The following is a 21,013-nucleotide window of genomic DNA, read 5'->3' as shown; positions in this document are numbered from 1 at the left end:
CCTGGGGATCCTGGGAGATGACAGCCTTTGGGTGATCAGGACCTTTTATTAGAAAGATGGAATAACACGAGAAGCCCAGACCTGCCCCAGCATCAAACACCCATGTTCTATAAACCGGAGATCCCGAGAGATGATGTTCATAGCACACACCCTCCTTGTAATGGAATCCCCCACAGAGCTAAACACTTTCAGAAAGCTCTTCTTTCTCATCAAGACTCTCATCTCACTGGTGGGGAAGCCCGCTCTGGCTTCCTCAAGAAAGAAAGAAGAAAAAAGAGCCTTGCCTTTATTATACACATGCAGAGATATGGTTTCTTAATTACAAAATGAGATGGGGGAGGGGGACATCTCACACCGCCAACTACAGACACCCTCCTGAATTCCCAACATGTAGGCGCTGGAAAGACCCTTTCCTCCCTTGGAATGTGCCTGTTTCTCTCAAGTCTGCTTCAGACCCGACAGCACCAATTCCTTGTACAAAAAAATGAAAGTGCACTGACTGCATCTTCCCACCTGGGTCCTCCCAGGAGAAGAGACATTTTACAGTATGGGTTCAATCCTCCTGAAGGCGGAAGATGCGGCTACATCGTGTGCCCGTTCAAAGCAGACTTGCCTCAGTCTCTGCGCTTTTAAATCCTAGTCTCACCCCATCTTCTTCCTTTACAATTGGCTCCTCTTCCTGCATAAACATGCCCCGCTCCTCTGGAAGGAACAAATGCAGCAGCTTCCCCCTCCTCTTCTCTGACCACTGTGCTCGGGACTCTATGCCAGCGGAGCCGACCCATTGGGACCCCCTGGTTTACAGAGGCCCTGGCGGGTTCAGACAGTAAACACACTTTGCTGCTGACTCAGAGCCTGGCAGTTGTTAGGGTTCATCCAGAGATGCCTCCCTTAGCAATCTATGTCCAACGATTTGGCCCCTGAAACCCCTAGGAAGCACAGGTCTGCTCCGAAACATGGGAGGTCACCATGGGTCAGAGGGGGCATGACGGCCACTGGCAGCAGTCTATGGTTTTAGCTGTAAGGAGCCAGGACCCCCACCATACACTCTAGCACAGAGGACGGACAGGGGTCTTAGGAAGGGAAAGGAGGACCTCTTTTCCCAAGCTCCAACTCTTTTCCCTGCTGTTCAGAAAAATGTCAGTGTGGCCTGGAAGATGCTTCCTGAACCCTGGGGGGGTTGTGTGTGTGTGTGTCCCAGGCAGTCGGTGAACACCATTACCAGCAGCAGTTCACATCGGAGGGGCTTCTCAGCTCCCACCGTAAGCCTCAGCGGTGAGCCTGGAACCACATTTCCACGAGCCCCCTTTCCTCAGAGACCTGTGGGTGCTGGGCACGCATCTCCATGACAGTGGTATATAAAAACGGTACCAGACAAGCTAGCACCTACATTTTCCCCGGATGCCAGGTGTCTGTTCTCAGTGTAAGACCAACTCAGCCAAATAAATACTAGGGTTGGGCCAAATAAATACTAGAGAAGGAAATGACAGCACCCACCTTTCTCTGGACCTGTTAGTGGGTCCACGCCTTACTGCCAGAGAATATATAGTGCAATCGAAGGTAACCAGGTAACCAGGTGCAGTTCGTTGCGTTTCCACGCTCTTTCCTGACACAATTCAAGAGTGATTCATTGTGGACCCTGTAGCTGTGAGATCGCAGGCTCCCCGCTATCCAACAGTGAATCTTTTCTCAGCACAAAGAATCTCAATAGTTTCCCCGGTTGTCTCCTGATGCTGCACATTGGAGGCACCTGGGAATCCACTTTTTAAAATCTGAATGGTGAGGCCACACCCCAGGCAAATTAGCTCAACATCTCTGAGGGTGGATCCAGCCCCTTAGGTAGTTCTGCTGTTTGGTCACTTTTGAAGACCCACTGATAAATTGTCGTGGATGGTGGCAGCGGTAAGAAAGGAAGGCATGGTCCCATCTTGTCACCTCCTTGGGTTCCGGTACCTAGCCTTTTGAGTGCCTTTGGTCTATAGGACTCAAAGAGACAGGAATTCATTCAGGCCTCCCTCCTCCCGCAGATGCCTACTGTGGTTGTCAAGTGCTGGGCCGCCAGGTTTCTCACTTGGAACTAGATCCTTACAAATCCCTAGATTAGTCCTGGTCTTCCGGAGCTTTCCCACCAGCTGCTGCCCCGTTGGTTCCGACTCCCACAGCCCCGAGCTGCCGAGGAGAACTGTGCTTCATGGAGGCCTTTGTGGCTGTGACCGTCCCAAGGAGATCATCAGGCTGGTCATCTTGAACATCGCAGGGTCAGTGCGAACTCCCTGCTCTTTGGTTGGTAGCCATATGCGTAACCATTTGTGCCACCAGGGACTGGAGCTATCTTTAAGCAAACCCCCACCGTCAACTCGATTCTAGCCACACGCACCCTAGATAGGCTTCCCAAGGCCTGGTCAGCCTTTAGGGCAGCAGATGATCATCTATCTCTCTCACAAAGAACAACAGGGGTGTTTGAACCGCCCACCTTGAGGTTGGCAGCCCAGTGCTCACTTGACAGTGCCATGAGCAAATATCGTTTTGAGCTTTTCTTAAATGGCCTAGGGCCTTGTGGAGGTTGACTAGGGGAGAGAGAAATGAAGAACTTTGCTGTGTAAACTTGACACTGTCGATTTTCTGGGCCTCGTGGAACTGATGAATTTACCAACACAAAAGAGCTTATCGAAGCAGGAACTATAATCCGGGCTTCTGTGTACAAGCTACACCGAATCCTGACTGGGGACCCATATGGATGAGACCTCCGTGCCCTGTGCCTCCCTGGAAGTGTAGACTCGTGGATGGGGAGATCTACAAAGGACCACAAGGTATCCCATCAAACTGGTTAGGTTCCCGGTGAGGAATTGGCTGTGGCCTCCTGGGAGCTCTCGCCCTACGAATACTGGCTGCACCCTCTCCTGTGTGGTACGCAGGATAACTGGGATGCTTGTCAGCGTGGCACAAGAGTTTATATTGTGGTTTGTGTGTATTTTTAAGGACTCCAAAAAAACTTATTTTTGCTATAAGAGATTATCAATAGGTGGAATTAATCCCTAAAGTAGTAATTTAGTTTATAGATTTAACATTTAATTGACTCACCTACTACAGTTTTTATTCCTGAGTCCCTATGCTGTGAACTAGGTGTGAGACTTTACCACAAGGTTGGCTGTTATCACTTACCCGTTGCTTGTTCTGCAGAAGAAAGATGAGACTGCTCCCATAAGGCTTTGCAGTCTCAGAAATCCTAAGGACCAGTTCCACTCTGTTCTACAGGGTCACTGTGGTTGTAATGGAGATGGTGTATGTAGGCTCCCATTGGTTCTAGCGCCATCTGCTGGCAGCAAATGAAGTGATGCGTATTGGAAAAGGAAGACATTGGAAGAAGTGATGAGTTTGAATTCGGGTGCTGGTGAAGACTATTGAAAAGTTCCATGGGCTGCCAAAAGAACACACAGTATGTCTTGGAAGAAGTACAACAAGAATGCTCCTTAGAAGCAAGAACGGTGAAATTTTGTCTCATGTACTTTGGACACGTTATCAAGAGAGGTCAGTCCCTAGAGAAGGACATTATGCTTGGTAAAGTAGAGGGGAAGGGGCAGCGAAATAGAGGAAGGCCCTTGAGAAGGTGGCTTGACACAGTGGACCGACACAAGTCCATATATACACACACACACACACACATGTGTCATTGTTAGAATATAACTAGCAAAACATGTACCAGTTCATGAATGTATAGTCGTAAACAGATCACTCTCTCTGTTGTAGATGAATGTGTGTGTGTGTGTGTGTGTGTGTGTGTGTGTGTGTGTGTACAAGGAGAAGCTGCCCTATAGAGTTTCCAAGGTTGTAAATATTTATGGAAGCACACGGCCACATTCTTCTGAGGACTGGCTAGGGGATATGAACTGCCAACCTTTTGCTTAGCAGTCAGAATTTCAATCACTGTCCCAAATAGGCTCCTGACTGATGATGGGTTTCTGATCTGACAACTGTGTCGTAAGTCACTTTGGACAGAGCTGACTACCTCTCTTTGGTGTTCATTATTGTAGCCACTGGGTCAATCCCTTGCTCTTTTTCATGGCCCCTGCTCTTCTTTAGGGACTGGGCTCTCCTAATCACATGTCCAAAGTACACAGGACAACGTCTCACCATCCTTCCTTCTAAGGAGCATTCTGCTTGTACTTCTTCCAAGACACATTTGTGTGCTCTTTTGGCAGTTCATGGTGCTTTAAATATTCTGCACCAACACCACAGTTTAAATGCATCGGCTCTTCCGATTCAGTCTTCTTTACTCAGTGTCCAGCTCTCACATCCAAATGAGGTAATGGAAAATATCATGGCCCGGATCAAACCTAGAAACCCTCCTAGCCATACCTTTTACTGACCGTGTGTGAGTGTTGAGAAAACACACATTGGATGTCCATTTAACAACTGAGAAAATCTAATGACTTCTACACAATCCTGCAGCTTGATAGGGTCACGGTTGAGGCCCAGTAAAATCTCCTGATTCCTCATTGCAGCTCAACTCATTAGTATGGATTTCCTTGTGTCTAGCTTGATGGGTTTATTTTGGTGAAGCAGATGTTAAGAACCTTGATCCTAAACTTTAAAAAAATCACCCCTTGGTAAAAGTTTGGCAATACACACATTTCTCTATTTAGATTCTGCAAGAGATTCCAGTCCGAATGTCGTTGCACATTCATTGTATATCATGAATTAACCGATGTTCCTTGCAACTAAGATAGCCCCTCCTTTGGCGAATTGAGAAATTAGGCACTCAAATGATTTTCTCATGTTCTGTGGTTCAGCTCCAAAACTCTAGCTTAGAAAAAAATGGAAGCCCAAATCCCGCCCCATCTAATATTCTCTCATGGATCTCAGTTCAGTAGTGTGTCACTCTAGGCTTTGTCCCTCTGCTTATAAAATCATTTAACTGTGAGTACCCCAGTCAGAGGTGAAGCAGGCAGGTGAGTTCTCTGTGGAGGTTCTGTAGAGCTGAGACGTGGAGGATGAGCAGGAGGAGTTCGTGGGACGATACACGAGGGAGGAACTCACTTCCAAAGTCAGAGGAATGGGTGTGCACAAGTGGTGCAGGAGGGGGGTGTGTGGGAGAGCATCTTGAGTTTAGTAGGACTTTAAGGTCGGGGCGGTGCCCTTGTGGTGGAGTGGTCACCCATTGGACTGCGATCCACATAGTTGGTAGTTCAAAACCAGCCGCTCCTTAGGAGAAAGACTGGGTTTCTACTCCTGTCCATACTTAGAGTCTCAGAACCCACAGGGGTTCACTGTGAGTCAATTTTGACTTGATGGCAGGGAGTTATTTTGCGTTCGAAGGTGGGGCCAGAGAAAAAAAAGGTGATGGAGAAGAAGTGAAGGAGGACCAAGTAGCAAAGGACCTTGTAAGTCCTGCCAAGTCCTGGAGACTTTCTTCTAGGCCACAATGGACCTTGACAGGACGGTAAGCTAAGAAGTGTGATCAGTTCTCTATTTCAGAAGCAGGGAGAAGAATGGTTAGGGAAAGAGCAAGACCCTAGGGAGGTCCGCGGGGCCTATTAGGGGGTTAGAAAGAGGGAGTAACCATCTTCCCAATTGCAGCCTGCTTTACAGGGTTGTGGTGAGAATGGCATGAGATAACATCTGCGAGTGCGCCCTTTGCATCATGAAAATGATGTTTTTCATGCCATCTGGCAAATATTTCAACTCTAACACTTCCCCTTGTGACTGACAATATCCTGATTTTCTCAGTATGATTTCCTGTACTGTTTATAATGAGGGGGAAAATAAACCCCAAGATATGCAAAAAAATAGATTGAACCATTTTCAGGAAAACACAAGCTTTTACATAGACAGGAGTATTTACCAAGATGTCCAAAGATTCTGCATACATTTTGAGGCAATTTGTTATGTTAGCCTCTTCCTGTGAGTCCATTTAAGTTTGGGGGATGTGGGGGAAGCGAGCCCCCCACAACTAATTGTGGGTTTGGTAAACTCAAATGTATGGTTAAATTTTATCTATAATAGTAAAGTCATAGAGAGATAGAGTAAAATGAAAGGGTCAGATACATTTCATGGTAGCATGCTCACCTCCTGGATGGCCAGGATCTCAACAGCCAGGTCTGCGCACAGTGCAGGTGAATCTCTTTATTTCTGGCCAAGGCCCATCTATTCTTAGGGGGTATGATTACAGGTAACCACACATGCCACAGGAAGGGGATGTACAATAAGCATAAGAGTGACAGGAAGGGGATGAGCAAGAGTGTACACGTAATAGGAAGGGGAGGGACTAAGTATACATGTGACAAGAAGGGCGGATCCTAGATTCAATATGGCAGCCTAACCTTGGTTACCCTTGAATGGGCTTGACTTCCCTGGGTTCACCTTTAGAGAAAAAATCTATCCTTATGAGAAGGGAGTTATCAAGGTTTCATGGTGGGGGGAGGGGGGGTAGGATTTAGGAGCTGATACCAAGGACTCAAGTAGAAAGCAAGTGTTTTGAGAATGATGATGGCAACAAATGTACAAATGTGCTTGACACAATGGATGGTTTTATGGATTATGATAAGAGTTGTATGAACCCCCAGTAAAATGATTTTTTTCAAAGGAAGGGAGTGGGCCCTGCTTAGGGTGGGACAGATTATACAGTCTGATAACTCTTCAGGATAATAACCTTGACCTACTTTCATTGATTGACCTCAAAGTACTTACCATGTATAGCAAGCAGTCAAGTTTGGCATATATTTGGGGGAGACAACTTGGGAGAAATCATTCTTTATCCCACAGGGGGGCATTCAGAAAAAAACACGAGAGTGGTGGGTGGTGAAAGGCAAACTCTTTGTGAGTAGGAGGGTAGGCAGTGAACCTGGCAGTGCCTGAGAAAGAGAAAAGGAAGTCCGTCCCTGTTTGCTGATGTCACTTCCTTCCTGTGACCCTGCAGGCAATTTGTTTTCTTCCTTGTCTCCTAGTCCTGCCCCTCCCGATAATCCCTTTATTTCCTGTCTGTCTGTTCCAATCATAATTCTTTCCATCTCACATCCATAGGAAGCCCTGGTGGCGTGGTGGGTTACATGTTGGTCAGGAGTTTGCATCTCGGAAACCCACACACCACATTGACTCCGGGGGAAGTGTTGAGCGTCAAGGGTCTCTGTGAGTGGGAGTTGACTCAGTGGCAGTGAGTTTGTTCGTTTGCTTGCTTGGTTTACCCACAGCCTACTGAACGTGAGTAAGCAGAAGACCGCTTCTCAGCGCGTGCTTATACAGAGGTGCTTGTTGCCGTTTACCTCCTCCGACACCTCGGGAGGGCCGCCACATTGGTTTTTCCTCCTTCAAGTCCATGAACCCTGATAAGGAATTGCAAAATCTGCTTACCTTTCTCTTCTCTCCATTTGGCCTTTGTCATTTTCCTAACTGTTCTCAATTTTTAAAATCATTTTATTAGGGGCTCATACAACTCTTATCACAATCCATACGTACATCAATTGCGTAAAGCACATGTGTACATTCATTGCCCTCTTCATTCTCAAAACATTTGTTCTCCACTTAAGCCCCCGGCATCGGCTCCTCATTTTTTCCCTCCCTCCCTGCTCCCCCCTCCCTCATGAACCCTTGATAATTTATAAATTATTATTTTGTCATATCTTGCACTGTCCGATGTCTCCCTTCACCCACTTTTCGGTTGCCCGTCCCCCAGGGAGGAGGTCACATGTAGATCCTTGTAATCGATTTCCCTTTTCCAACCCACCCACTGTTTACATAGAGTTCAAATGTTGTGGATTCGGCTTGAGGGAGAGATGCTGTCCTCAGCACTCCAGAGACTGCCAGGCATGGGAGCCAGGACGCTACTTCCAGTTTGGGGACTTGGCTTTTTATTTTTTAACATGAGCTCTTTTTAAATGCTTTTTGGGGATTTTCTTGCTTGGCCATCAGTTTCCATGTCCACAGGGGTCTGCTTCAGTGCCCGGGTGCTAGTTCCCCATTCGATGCTTCTCTTTCCACTTGGGTGGACTTCCCTCCAGCTGCTTCTCCCGTCCATTACTGGAGATTGTGGACCCATGAGGGTGCATTGCTATGTAAGCCTTGCTCCTCTGTCCATGGAGACTGCAGCGCATGCTGCCTTTGACCTTGTAGCTGACAAAGGACCCTTTCAAGCCGTGCTTTTCAACACCTGAAGTGTCTCTGAATGACACGTTTATGCCTCTTAATTACAAACATTGTGTTGTTTGGGGCGAGCACTCTCATTCATGAAGGTCCTCTTGGATGTGCTTGGGTAAAGCTGAGTGTGAATCTACAGCAGCGGTTCTCAACCTCCTCATGCCGAGACTCTTTCACGCAGTTCCTCATGTTGTGGTGAACCCCCCAACCATACAATTATTTTTGTTGCTACTTCATAACTTTCATTTTGCTACTGTTATGAATCGAGTGACTCCTATGAAAGGGTCGTTCGACTACTCAAAGGGGTTGTGCCCCCAGGTTGAGAACCGCTGTTCTATAGGGATGTGGTTGTACAAGCATACAGAGCCTTGAGTCTCCATTGCCCACATATGACGCCCTGCTGTCAGAGTAACCAGCCTCTGACAATGGGGGGGGGGGGGAAGAGGGGGTCCGTAGGCACAATTATATGGTGGTAATATATAAAGATTATAGTAAAGTCATAGAGAGTAGGGAAGGTAGGAGAGAAGATAAAATAAATGGAGTCAGACACATTTTATGGTATCATGCTCACCTCAGCCCTTCTTGATGGTCCACGTGGAGGTGAGAGGTGAGAGATGAGAGGAAGAGAGAATATATTTATAACCAAGGCCTATCTATATTTAGGGGTGTGCAAGCCCACCTTGATTACAGGTAACCACATACGTCATAGGAAGGGGCTGTACAATAGGCATACGCATCACAGGAAGGGGTGTACATGTGACAAGATGGGCAGATCCTAGACTCAAGATGGCAGCCTAACCTTGATCATCCTTGAGTGGGTTTGACTTATTCAGAGCTCTCCTCCGGGAGAGCAATCCACTATCCTTATCAGCAGGGAGTGAGCCCCACCTGTGGTGGGTCCGACAATAGTCTGATTGCCCTGTATGGTTGAATGTCCTCAGAGAGAATACTCCTAAGCATCCCACCTCCCACCATGCTCTAGCAAGCAGGGTCTTAGGTTTGGCAGGTATTGTGGGGGAGACATCCTGGGGAAAAAACCTTTCTGTATCTCACACCCTGCCTCATATGATGCCCTGCCTCTTTCTCTGCCCACTTGGGTTTCCCTTTTGATGGCACTAGCACCTATGGGCTGATGCATTGATTTTTCTGATGATTATTTCTGGACTCTGGACGATTCCTTCTGCTTCTGGACATCTCTTGCTCTGATTCACAGTTGCCAAGGGGATTTCACCTGTCAGGACGTTCCCAACCCAAGTTCTCTCGAGTGCTTACACCATCTTTCAGGAGAGTTCTACACATGCTCAAATCCCTGCACCCCCAAGGAGTGAACATAGCATTGTTATATCATGTATTGATGATATCATATAGTGCCATATTATATAAATAGATTTTAATTTAATGAGCTCTTTGATAGGCTATGTATAACTTAGCTAAGATGAAGTTATAGCATAATTGCTTTAACATGCACTTAGAAGTCAGCAAAGACGTAGCAGCCCAATCCTAGTAGTGTCAGTGACTACATGTATGGTATTGGAGTACTCAGGCTCTAGGGGTCATACTTTACAAAAGAAAGAAAGACTAATACTTACTTGGTATTATTAATATTAAATGAAGTCATTAATAATACTTAGTACAGTCTTGGCACATAGTGAATACTCAATAACAGTCTCCCTAAAACAGCTATGTAAGTAAATCTTAAGAAAGTTATGGAAGTGGTTAGTCACTAGCTCTAGGAAAGTTCTCAAATATTTTAATGGTGACTCTTTGGTGATAAATGCCATTTCCTCAATCCCTCTGGGCTGGAGCATACCGAGAGCTAATACGATCTGTAGACTCAGATGGTTGACTTCAATGCACAGCAAGATTCTGGAACAAACAGCTCAGCAGATGGTTTGTGATCCTTTAGGAAAGACTGTAGGAGTTGCTAGGAGCCAACCCAGGGTGACTAAGAACAAATCTTCCAAACATCCCATTTTCCCTGTAAATAGTATTTGTGATGTGCAGAGCTGAGGATTGCCATTTCAGCAAAGCACTTCATTGGTTCCTTATGGATGTTGCCCTTATTGTTAGGTACCATCAAGTAGGTCCCGATTCATTGATAAGTAAACTATGGGCTCGATGACAGTGTTGTCAAGTTTTCAGCTAGAAGACAATGAAGCCAGATGATTCGTGTCCCAGTGTCCTGATGGATGTCTAGGGAATCTGAGAAAATCATCGAAAGGGGAAATGGAGCATCTGAGAAGATTTGTTCTACATCCTTGTTGACTCCCAGCAAGCACGGCTCTTCTCATTTAAGATTTTAATTCAGACTTGGGAGGAAGACATATGCAGATGACCCACACTTAAGAGGAATAGTAAATGCAATAGACAGGAGAATCAAGATTAAGAATAATCCTGGAGCTTCTGAGATACTGCATGGAACCAAGAATGAAGTCAAAGGTGAAGATTTTTAAGGCATAAGATCAAATCTGAGTAAGAAAGTTGGTGTACATTCAAGTAAAAATGATTTCCAGATTTAATGGACACATATGTAATAATTATTCATTCATTCACTCAACAAATATGCTGCATGTTATCCACTTTCCTTGAGTGGGATAGACAGTAGTGGGAAAACTAAAAAAAGAAAATAAGTCTACCTTCATGGATTGATTTTATTTTACTTGGATCCACAATCAATGCTTATGGACGCAACAGCCAAGCTAACAAGTGACGGTACTGCATTGAGCAAATCTACTGCACAAGATCTTTATAAAATGTTGAAGAACAAGGATGTTGTCACTTCTGTTATAAGGTGTTGCATTCACTTAGGGTTGGAACCGAATCAAAATCACCTAGCAGCACTTACATAGGGTCAGATTCCTCACATGTGAATGATGTGCTATCGTTAGGTTTGTTTGCAGAGGAACAGTATCCAGTTCTTGGTGGTTAATAGTCTACACTGCTCTTTAATTAATTTATTTTCTGATGGCCCCCTCCTCCCTCCCCACAACAAGGTGCCTCGCTAGCTCGCCCACTTGCACATTTCCCCTCGCGGAGTAGGCTCCAGATGGACTTACCTCATCGCCCACCACTCAGGATTGTTCTGACCCTTCCAACTCCTCAGTTCTTATATTTAGGATGCTGTCTGACTCTTCCAACCTCATTTTCCATTCCGAGGTTGCCTCCTGATCCCACCCACTTCCTAACTAACCACACCCCAGTGGCATCCTGACTTACTCAAAGGCCCCAATTTCTACAGCTTCGCCTCCTCCTGACACCTCACGTGTCTACATTGTCCCCTCCCCCATTGTTAAGTTTTCCAAGAGCTGTCTTAAATCCTCAGTTCTAAACCTGGGAAACTCCGTTACCGACACCCACCTTGGTTGACGCACAGGAAACCTCTTGGCCCCTTGAGCTGTCTCTTCGTGAACAACTTGCTCCTCCTTAATCCCCCCAAATCCTGATTTCTCCCACCACTTTCTCAGTCCCCACATCTTCGGTACAGCCCCTCCCACTTCATCATCTTTTATAGAAATGTTGTAATAAATATATATGTATGCATATGTGTGTGTGTTTGTAGATGTGTATACGTAGCTATGTATTTACTTAACCCAACATATGTCATTGAGCATTTCCTCCTGTACAATTCAGTAACATTAATCAAAGCCATCATTGTGTACCGCCATCACCAGGCTGCACTTCTAAACTGCCCCTCAGCCTTAACAAAAACTCAGTGCTCTGTTTTACAGCAGGATCATTATTTCATGTACACTTCCATCTAGACAAACGTGACAAGAAAGCGATGATTTTCACTATCAGCCACATTACAAGAGGATAAGTGGACATGAGAGAAGACAAAGCGGAGACTTCATAGCCCTCAAGTGTTTGCCGACTTAATGAGAAGAGGCCAGAAGCTGAGTCCTGGCTCACTCCCAGTTGGCTTGTTCCTGGGAAAGATGAGAACATCTCCCTGGGAAGTGTTCTTGTTGCTGCTGATGGCCACCTGGTTGAGCTTCCGGAGCACTGAGACTGTCTTACGTTTTGTCCACCACTAAATTTGCAATACGGAGTACTCTGCTAACTGCAAGGTCAACAGTTCGAAACCACCAGCTCCTCCTCGGGAGAAAGATAGGACTTTCTACTCCCTGTAAAGAGTTAGAGTCGCGGGAACTCACAGCAGCAGTTCTACCCTGTCCTCTAGGGTCGCTGTGAGTTGGCATCGACTTGATGGCAGTGAGTTTGGCTTTGGATTGAGTACTCTGCCAGCTATAGAGTGAATGACTGGCATTCACCAGGGGGCTTCCAAAGGTATGTGGAAAACGGACTTACAAAATAATGGAATTTCCTCCTGAGCCTTTCGAAGCCCTCTTGTATCTGTTGTATAAATAATGGAAATATAGGGATCTAGTGTCTAGTAGACTGGAGCTGAGGGTGCCTGGCATTCTTCTCAGAGCCCTAGAGCTGTATGGATATTCACATGGCATTTGTGAAGACAATTTATGCGCCAAAATAGGATTAAGATTTTAAGTTCGGTTTTTGTGTCTCTTAAGGCAGGAGTGCTCAATACATCGTACGCGATCTACTAGTCGATTGCAAATGTAGTGTGGGCAGATCGCATGGTATTATGAAAATAGATGTAAGCCTATCAATCCTGTCACCTAAAATGATACACAGCGCAGCCAATCAGATGCAATCTTAAGTGTTAAACGCATGCGCAAGCAACTGCACTGAGTGCAGCAAAATTGACCAGCTAAGTTATCACCGATTTTTAGTCCTTGTTTTTTTTTCTCTTAAACATAAGCAAAGGTATTAAAATGAGTGGGGAGCTGGACCAAGTAAGAAGACAAAAACGTATCCCTTTCATACAGAATGGGAGATGTTGACACTACAAGCCGGCATTCAGCTGAAGTCCAAAGCACATGAGCAGTTCTGGAACTTACTCGCAGAGGGAAAGTACCCAAACATGAGAAAATGTGCTACCTCCTTGACAACATTATTCGGCTCTACTTATTTATGTGAGTCAGCCTTTTCCCACATAAAGATCATTAAGTGCAAGTACCGTCCCACCATGACAGATGATCCCTGGAAGTGTGCTTGAGGCTGGCTGTCGGCAGCTACAGTCCGGACTCTGCATTCCTGGCTCAGTCCATTCAGTGCAAGTCATCAGAGTCAACTCAGGTCATGACAAAAATTGTACATAGTTCATTATGTTGTGTTGTGCAATATGGACTCATGCGGTTATGCAAGGTACATAAACATCCATTGTAGATATAAAGAATTCTCAGTGCATTTATGAATAGATGTAATAAATATAAGTTTTGCATGTTTGTAGTTGGTAGATCATTTTGACTTGGTCATTTCATAAGTAGCTCGCATGCAGAACAAGTGTGAGCCCCCCCGCCCCCGCCCCCCCCCCCCCGCCTTAAGGACTCTGAGCGTGGGCTAAAGTACCTGAGAAAAGATGAAGGAGGCAGAATGCTGTTCTCTGCCATGTTTCTAGCAGCTCCAAGTTGATTCAAACCCCTTTCCATAAAATCAATGGCAGCAGCGGCCAATTCAGGATTGGTTTGACGATTCTGAAGTATGCTTATTCAAACAGGACCCATCCCAGCTGAACTGCTGTGCTTTCCAGCATTCTGTCCCGGGCCAGGCCTCTCTGCTCTGCATTGAAGGCCGTTCTACAGAGCTTAGCATTTACTTCTTCTCTAACTACATCGCGAATCCCTCCGTCTAGAATGATAAACCTTGGGAAGGTACAGTGTTGACTTTGTGTCCCTACAGACACATCCAACCCCCAAACAAAAACAACACCCACTGCTGTAGACTGTGACTCTGGGCAACCCACAGATGAGACTAGACCTGTCACCTAGCGTCCCCGGGGCCTTGGTCACCTGTACAAGAGCAGATGGTCACCTCTTTTCTCCTGTGGAGCAGCTGACTTTTGAACCACTGACTTTGGGGTTAGGAGCCAAGTGTTTGCCCACTGGGCCCTCAGGGCTTGCCCCTCTCCAAAGAAAGGGTTATATTTTTAACTCGTGAAGAAGCTCTCACTCTGGCTAGGCAGATGATGTGCATAGTTAATTTTCCATCTGTACTCAATGACTGAATTTCTGGGCTCAGACAGCCTTCTTGGCTCCATCTCCAGGGGGTGCCGGGGGTTTGGAACCGCTGACTTTGTGGTCAGCAGTCCAGCACCAACCAACCGATGTATTCATTGTTTATCTTAAATTAAAATTTAACCCTGTATTAATATTTAGCGATACTGCTTATAACCTTATTACATATATTTTCTAATAAGACTAGACTCTCCTTCATCCACATATTAACTTGACTGGAAGAGAGGGTGGGGGGAGGGATATCCCTATGTTATATACAAAGGAGCTTTAAGCAGTTAGTGAAGAAATCTATTGTTTTTTCATTCCATTTTCCCTCAAACCTTTTGAAGCTCCATCATACTGTCTATATACATACAAAGGGGGTACCCCCAAAAAACTAATGTGTGTATATATATATGGGGGATAGTGCATTTGGAGTTCATTCCCCCAGGTCAGACTGTTAATCAAGCTATATTTAGGGGTTCTGAAAAGATTACATAACAGTGTGTGACCAAAAAGGCCTGGTTTGTGGCTGACCAGGACTGGTTTTGCCTCCATGACAATGCACCTGCTCACGCAGTCATCTCAGTGCATCATTTTTTGGCAAATAAACACCGTGCCTGTCTTGCCCCACACACTTGACCCACCTAACCTCATTCTGTACGACTTGTTTCCGCGAATGAAGAGGGGCATGACGTAGAAGAGGTGAAGGAAAAAATGAGGGAGGTGCTCTCAGCCATCCAAACAGATGCGTTTGAAAAACGTTTCCAAGAACGGAATTGCAGATTTGACAACTGTATTAAGTGTCATGGAGAGTACTTTGAAGGTGATGAGGTTGTTTTGTGAAAAAACAAATTAAATACATAGCTTTGGAGGGGGGGGGATTCCACTGGGGAGGGTGCCCCCGAGTGTATTATCAGGTATATCCAACAATGATCATACTACTAAATTTCTGACATCTCAGTGGCCCCTCCAGGTCTTAGCGGCATAGTTTCCTTGGTTTATAAAGTAGATTGCTGATATAATAGTGCTAAAGTTTAACTGTAATCACTCCTCATTAAAACAATAATAATTGGACTTTATGCACACTCTAGGAATTCTGGTGGCTTAGTGGCTGCTTATTGGCTACACAGTTAGGTCAGCTGCTTCCAGCGCACCACCCACTCGGCAGGAGAGAGGGAGGCCTTCTAGGCCCGTCGAACTGCCCTGTCCTGTAGGATTGCTGGGAGGCAGAATCAACTCAATGGCAGTGAGTTGAGTTTCGAATTTTAAGCACATTCTGGACTGCTAACTCAAAGTGTGTGTGTTCAAGTCCTCCCAGAGGCACCTTGGAAGAAAAACCCCATGGTTGACAGTTCTACTGATGCACACGAAGTCGCTGTGTTTCACAATGGACTCCAGGAAAACTGGTTTAGATTCTGCCTTGTAACCAAGTGAGGCGTGAATTTAGTTCAATTTCCATATTTTAGCTCCTATAAAACAATTGCAGTAATGATTAAGAACTAGAAAAACCAAAGTAATAGAAGAAAATAATGCTACTCCTGGTTGTTTTATTTTTCAAACTTTTGTTCAACAGAACAAAATTCCAGTGACCTTGAGTTAATTCTGACTCCTGGTGACCCTCGTGACAGAGTAGAACTGGCCCTGTGGGTTTCCAAAGCCGTGACTCTTTACAAGAGCAGAAAGCCACAGACAATTCTTGCAGAGCGGCTGGTGGGTTTGAACCACCGACCTTGCAGTTACAGCCTACTGCTTACCCACTGCCTCACCAGGGCTCAAAAGGAAGGCGGTATTGTTTGTTCCTTCCACCTTGTGAACCTCCTTTTGAGGGGAAGACATTAATTACTCTGGGGAAAATGACCTCCTTTTCTGCAGAGTAATATTGTTTCTTGCTGTTCAGTGACAACAACCTTTAAATATCACTCACTCAGCAAAACATTTATTAAGCAGATTTGTGTTAGTCACGAGAGGAAGCAAAATGAATGAACCGTAGTCCCGGCCTTCAAGAGGTTCTGAGAACTCTGCACATTAAATGCTGGCTTTTAACTGGTTCACCAGTCATTTCAATGAAAGGCCTGTGGTAAGAGCTAGTTAGCTCCTTGAGTAATGAAACGGTTCCCCACTCAGATGCTCCACGTAAACACGGAGGCTTCAGTTCTGAGCAGAAACGGCTCTCAATGGGTAGTTCCCAAGGCTGGAGTCATGCTGTCCCCTCAAAGTGTGGACCACAGACCAGCAGCATCAGCATCTCCTTGGGGGGGGGGGCAGGGAGCCGGGACTGTGGGCTCTCTGGCCCTGCCTGGGACCCAGTGAGTCCGAATCTGCATTGTGATAAGATTCCCTGGTGCCTTCGTCTGTACACTGAAGTTTGAGAGGCTCTGGTCTGATACATCATTTCTTAAGCTTCAGCTTGTGCACGGTTCATCTGGGAATCTTGTTAACACACAGGTACCTGGGCCCTGCCCAGAGGAATTCTGACTGTGTATGATGCGGGGGAGGCCTGAGAATTTACATTTCTTCTTCCAGGAGATGCCAGTAACAATTGTTCATCTGTTAGGTGCCTCCGAGTGGGTTCCACCCCATAGCGACCTTATGCAAAACAGAACGCAATGCTCTCCTGCTCTCCTGTCCTGGACCAGCCTCACAATGGTTTCTGTGTTTGAGCCCGTTGTTGCAGCCACTGGGTCGATCCATCTCCAAGAGGGCCTTGCTCTGTTTCACTGCCCCTCCACGTTACCAAGCATGATGTCCTTCTCCAGGGACTGGTGTCTCCTGACAGCGTGTCCAACGTACAAGAGATGAAATTCTTCCATCCTTGCCTCTCAGGAGCGTTTTTCACCATCCATGGTGTTTTCAAATGCATCAAGTCTACTTCTTCGGTCTTCCGTTTTCAATGTCCAGTCGTCCAGTCTAGTATTGCTAATCACACAGTAGCTAGCACTGAGAATAAAGGGGAGGAGGGAGGAGGAATGGGGGTTTTGCTGGATTTCCCACATAAAGTACATTAAGTACAAGATCGTGAAGGACCTTGCACGTGGTGTGAGACTTTCCTCCTGACACGTGCCGCTTCTGTGTCCGGATGCCTGTTGTTAAAAGCTTCCATGTCCAATTGAACTTACTATTGTATATGTGTTTTTTCCCCTTATTCTTTCAGGATTAAGCATGAAAACATCGTTGCCCTGGAAGATATTTATGAGAGTCCAAATCACCTCTACTTGGTCATGCAGCTGTAAGTGCCTTGCTTCGTTGATGAAGACAGACTAAGGGTTGCAAACCCAAATGCCTAAATAAAAGGGCCACTGAGTTCAATGATTTCACGTAGTGAGCCAGGTCAGACGCTGGGGCGTCCTGAGAACTGCGGGCCACAGGAGAAGGGTGGATCTACCTAAGGCACTGGGTGGTGTATCCGCCTCTCGTGGGTCGGTGTGCAGCCTCTTGGCTAGACAAGATTCAGAGCCTGCCAGTGGAATACGATTGCAGGATGTTGTGTTCAGGACGGCTACGGTGCTTTTTAACGTGTGAGGCCCAAACGCTGCTTCTGGCAACGCTTCAGTGGGGCCACTGTGAGATACACTCTGCTCTCGGGGAGGATCCCCCCTTTCTTTCCAGAGGTGCCGGGGGCAGGGGACGGAGAGCAGATAGTGGCTGGGTGCCTGTGCCTTCCTGCCTTCTCATCCTCTGATGGATGAACTCTTTGGTGACTTACTTGGGAATCCACGTGGGACCTGTGAAAAGTCTCCCTGGAGTCAGACCCTGGCGTTTCCACCGCATTAGGCAATCGCTGCATCCCAGTCAGTAGAAAGGATTTTCTACTCCCATAAAGAGTCGCAGTCTGAGGACCTCACAGGGGCAGTGCGACCCTGGCCTTGTAGGGTCACTGTGATCGGCAGCAAGTGACAGGGAGTGTTGGATGGCTAACATCATGTTTTTTAAAAAACATTTTATTATGAATTGGGTGAAGGTTTACAGGGCAGCTGATAGTTTTAAAATCATCAGTTCCTATACCCATTGCCACTGACCTTCTCTTACTGCTTCCCCGCTGTGTGGGCTGTTCCTGCCTCACCTGCTGAACGCCGTCATTACGAGAATGCGGCCCCCTTGGTTGGAAAGAAAGGGTTGGTTGTTCTAACACTGGGGTGATAAGTTCAGTTCCAGATCTGAAGAGCCGGGGCCATGGTCTTACGGGTCCCACCTGGCCTGCTTGATCATTTTAAGTGGAATATCATATTCTCTCTCCTTTTTTTGGATATCATATTCTTGAACTTTATGATTAAAGAAGAGTTCTGTTTGCTTAAGATCAGAATATATTATATACTTACATTTCATGATTCATGACTTTCAGACGCTCTGCCACTAAAACTTTTCAGAAGAACCCATAGTTAAGTTACCTCTCGTTCATGTTTTCTGGATCAGTGTTCAAGCAGCACATGGACTTGGACCGTATTGGGCTGCATTCCTCCAAGCATTTATTTATCCCTTCACTCTCATTCCTAGATCGCCTACAGGAATTTGTGCCAAACATTTGTGTAAATGTTTTTAAGTGTCCAAACTGGTATCAGATGTTCTTTTTCTCAGCTCTCCTTCTAGAGGGCAAGGGACAGGTCCCGTGGTGACCACCAGCAATTCCCAATTGGGATAGTCAGTCATGGTGCTCTCAGTAGGAGCGGCCATTGAGTGCCCGGTCCACTGTGAGTTTGGACGCAGACCACTGGACCTTGCTTCCTAGGATGCCTGAGTCTGGAAGCTTGCCTGCAGTCTGTTCAGCATGCTAGCAAGGTGCAAGCCTCCACTGAAAGACGGTGGGGGCTGGACCTGAGGTGCATTGGGATGGGGGTGTCAGGGATGGAATCCCAGTTTCCCATGTAAATTGAGAATTCTACCCCTCAACCACCATTGCCCCCATAACTCCCGAAGTACAAGTTCAATCTTTGTTTTACAGTTTTTCACATTACCAGTTCTTTCTGAAGAACGGTGGGTACCCCAAATCTGAGCATGCCTTGAATGCTTACGTTATTTTAAATTTTATTTTATTAAAAGATCACTTTATTGGGGGCTCAGACAGCTTTTATAACAATCCATACATTAATGGTATCAAGCATATCTGTACATATGTTGCCATCATTATTTTCTAAACATTTACTTTCTATTGAGCCCTTGGTATCATCCCCCCCTTCCCCCGGCGGGTAATCCATTCTGCTCTTAAAGAAAGAGTTCTGGTGGTGTAGTGCTTATGCATTGGCTTGCTGGCTTCAAGGTTGGCAGTTTGAAACCACCAGCTGCTCCACAGGAGAAAAACAAGGCTTTCTACTCCCTTGAAGAGTAACTGTCTCAGAAATCCAGAGGCGAGTCTGCCCTGTTCTACAGGGTCACCAGGAATCAGAATTAACTCAGTGGCAGTGAGTTTACACTTAAAGAAGCTGATTCATCCCTTTCCCACCAAAGATTGCCCACAGGAAGAATATGTCACGTTGGTGATTAGCACTCCTCCCCCTGAAAATGCTGTATATTTAAATGTGGAAGTTTTAATTTGGCAATGCAAGCCAGCCACCGATGCTTGAATCCAGTCTTGGAAGCCCTTTCTAAGGTGGATATGAGTTGGAATCAATTCAATGGCAGTGGGTTACATTTTTTGGTTTTGTTGTGCACCGCTAAGCTTTTTATAAGCATGTTATACAAACTGGCACACATTTGATGTGCTTGTTATGAATTGTTAACTGCTATTCTTTTTTCGCTAGTTCTTATTACTTAAAAAAGCAAAAGCAAACGAAAGAAAGCCTCAACTTCTTGGAGGTATGATTTACATTATCATTAACTGCATCTATTTAAACCAAATTCCTTGATGAATGAAGAATACATGTCCAGGAAACACCACCAGCATGAAGATGAGAGAATTTTCACCCTCCCATAGTAGTGACTTCTGGGGCCCTTGGGTTACCCTTCTTCCTGCTCCAGCCCCATGGAGCCGCCCAGCTATTCTGTGTCCACTAGAGATTATTCTGTACTTTCTGAAACATCATAAAAATGGAGTTGTACAACATTTTATCCATTTATCAGCTGTTGGACATTTGAGTTGTTTCTATCCTTCATCAATTAATAATGCTGGTATGAACATTCATGGAGAAGGTTTTGGGGTGAAAATATGCTTTCATGTCCTTGGGGCAGATGGCTAGGGTATGTATATGGTAACTCTGTGTTTGACGTTTGAGAAACTTCCAAATGAATTTCCAAAGTTCCTGGCACCCATTAAAAATCTAGCCACAATGGACCAGATCTCCAATTTCTTCACACTCTTTCCCACACTTGTTACTGTCTTTCTTTTTGATCATAGTGATCCTAGTACGTGTGAAGAGGTATTTCATTATGGCTTTGATTGGCATTTCCCTCAGGAGCCCTGGTGGTAGAGTGAGTTACATGTTGGACTGCTAACTGCAAGGTCAGCACTTCGAACCCAACCAGCAGCTCTGACAGGGAAAGATGACGCTGCTTCCGTCAAGATTTTCAACCTTAGAACCCTTATGTAGGGTTGCTACGAGTTTAGTGGAATGGGTTTAGTGGAATAACTAGTGACTTTTAGTAATTTTTCATGTACATTTTTGACCATTTGGATATCTTTGGAGAAACAGCTATTCCAACAAATCTTTTGCCTCTTTATAAATGGGATCGATTGTCTTTTTACTAGTTTTTTGTTAGCTTGTTGTTGCTTTGCTAAGTGAGGAGGCTTCAAAGTGTTCATAGAAAAATGGAATGAAAAATAATGAAATGTTTTCATGAACTTTAAAAAGTTCATCTATATGTGTATATACAATATA

At 45.5% G+C, this 21,013-nt stretch overlaps 1 protein-coding gene across 3 annotated transcripts in view; it reads left to right on the top strand.

Annotated features, from left to right (window-relative positions):
- The window catches only part of CAMK1D (calcium/calmodulin dependent protein kinase ID), a 475,430-nt gene that overhangs the window by 276,146 nt on the left and 178,271 nt on the right, over window positions 1-21,013 (top strand). For 2 of the 3 annotated variants that reach the window (XM_075552371.1, XM_075552373.1), the window contains exon 3: window positions 17,359-17,433. The exons of the other annotated variant lie outside the window; for it this stretch is intronic. In XM_075552371.1, coding sequence (XP_075408486.1) covers window positions 17,359-17,433 — 75 coding nt within the window. The remainder of the gene's footprint in view (window positions 1-17,358; window positions 17,434-21,013) is intronic. 3 annotated transcript variants of the gene reach the window in all.

This window comes from Tenrec ecaudatus, chromosome 6 (genome assembly GCF_050624435.1).
Source record: "Tenrec ecaudatus isolate mTenEca1 chromosome 6, mTenEca1.hap1, whole genome shotgun sequence".
Classification (NCBI taxonomy): Eukaryota; Metazoa; Chordata; class Mammalia; order Afrosoricida; family Tenrecidae; genus Tenrec; species Tenrec ecaudatus.
This window is presented reverse-complemented; position numbering and strand designations above follow the sequence as displayed.